This window comes from Rattus rattus, chromosome 16, assembly GCF_011064425.1.
Source record: "Rattus rattus isolate New Zealand chromosome 16, Rrattus_CSIRO_v1, whole genome shotgun sequence".
In the NCBI taxonomy this organism is placed as follows: domain Eukaryota; kingdom Metazoa; phylum Chordata; class Mammalia; order Rodentia; family Muridae; genus Rattus; species Rattus rattus.
Window position 1 is genome coordinate 4839408 of NC_046169.1, and position 1597 is coordinate 4841004.

The 1597-nt window shown below is 47.0% G+C and overlaps 1 protein-coding gene across 1 annotated transcript; it reads left to right on the plus strand.

The window, feature by feature from the left end:
• The first annotated feature begins 898 nt into the window (after positions 1-898).
• LOC116885781 (60S ribosomal protein L18-like) lies at positions 899-1282 on the plus strand. Its single transcript, XM_032887109.1, has one exon. It carries the CDS (start codon positions 899-901, stop codon positions 1280-1282), a length of 384 nt encoding a protein of 127 aa, XP_032743000.1.
• The last annotated feature ends 315 nt before the right edge of the window (positions 1283-1597 follow it).

Consider the following 1597-nt stretch of genomic DNA (forward strand, 5'->3'; position numbering starts at 1 on the left):
CTTCTGCACTGGGTTTGTGAATCATAGATGAAGTCGCCTTTGTGCACACGTACATTTTTTTTTTTTTTTCATTTCTCAGGCAGGAGCTCCTGCCCCACTGAGTGTATGTATACCATGGTTTACTCTGGGGCAGTGTGGAGTGGAGGGGGAGACAAACATGGCTCCTGTTCTCAAACAGCTTTCCGTCTGGCTTGCCAACAAGCAACACTAATAACTAAGAATAGCCCCAAACCAACTCACCATTGCAAAACGATTTCAGGACTGTGGAGATGGCTCGAGGTTAAGAGCACTTACTGAGCTCGCAGAGGGCCTGGGTTCGGTTCCCAAGGCATTAGGTGACTCCTCAGTGCTTGTAACTCTACTTTGAGCAGATCCAGTGCCTTCTCTGGCTTCCGCAGGCATCTGTGCATATGGTATTCACACATTTAAAATATTTTTTAAAAAAATATGCTTTCGTTTGCCTCTATACAAACTATCAAAAAACAAACAAACGAGCAAACAAGCAAAGACCCAGCCTATTTATTTGTCTTCATCTGAAGGTGGAGGTAAAGGAATTTCTAGGCACAAGGACATGTCCTAGGTTTTGGATTTATTGGTGTTTAGCTCACAACACCCCTATTTTCTTATAGCTTGAAAGGTGTATAGTATGTCTGAGAAAACAGAAGAAGTGCAGAATAAAAGTCTGCATTTGAAAGCATTCCATTGCTTTCTGGACCTTTCTGGAGCAGGAGGCGCCATAATAATGCCTGCTGACATTTGCCACAAGGACTGAAAGGTTCGGCCAACCAGCCCAAGATCCAGGACATCTGCCTGCGGCTGTTCAGCAAGCTGTGCAGGGAGGATTCTGGCCAATCGGACCAACTCCACCTTCAGTCAGGTTGTGCTGAAAAGGTTATCTATGAGCCGCACTAACCGGCCACTTCTGTCCCTGTCCCGAATGATCCGGAAGATGAAGCTTCCTGGCTGGGAGAACAAAACAGCTATGGTTGTGGGGACGATCACAGGTGATGTACGGATTCTGGAAGTGCCGGAGCTGAAGGCATGGGCACCGTGGGTGAGCAGCTGCCCCAAAGTCAGATCCTCAAGCCTGGGGGGTAAAAGCCTCACCTTCATCCAGCTAGCCCTGGAGTCTCCCAAGGGCCGAGGCACTGTGCTCCTGTCTGGTCATTGGAAGGACCAAGAGGTGTACGGACACTTTGGCCAGGCCCCGGGAACTCAACACAGCCACACCAAACCCTATGTCTGTTCCAAGGGCCGGAAGTTTGAGTGTGACAGAGGCTGAAGGGCCAGCCCTGGCTACAAAAACTAAGCCTGGATCTTACTGCTAATAAAAAAGTTTTGGGGGGTTGGGGATTTAGCTCAGTGGTAGAGCGCTTGCCTAGCAAGTGCAAGGCCCTGGGTTTGGTCCCCAGTTCTGAAAAAAAGAAAAAGAAAAAAAATAGTTTTGGATGTAGAAAGAAAGAAAGAAAGGAAGGAAGGAAGGAAGAAAGAAAAAGGAAGAAAGAAAAGCAAGCATTCCATTTTAAAGACCATTTTCTTCTTAAATTTTAATTATGACTTCTGTGTGTGAGTACAGTTGACGGTCAGAAGGCCATCA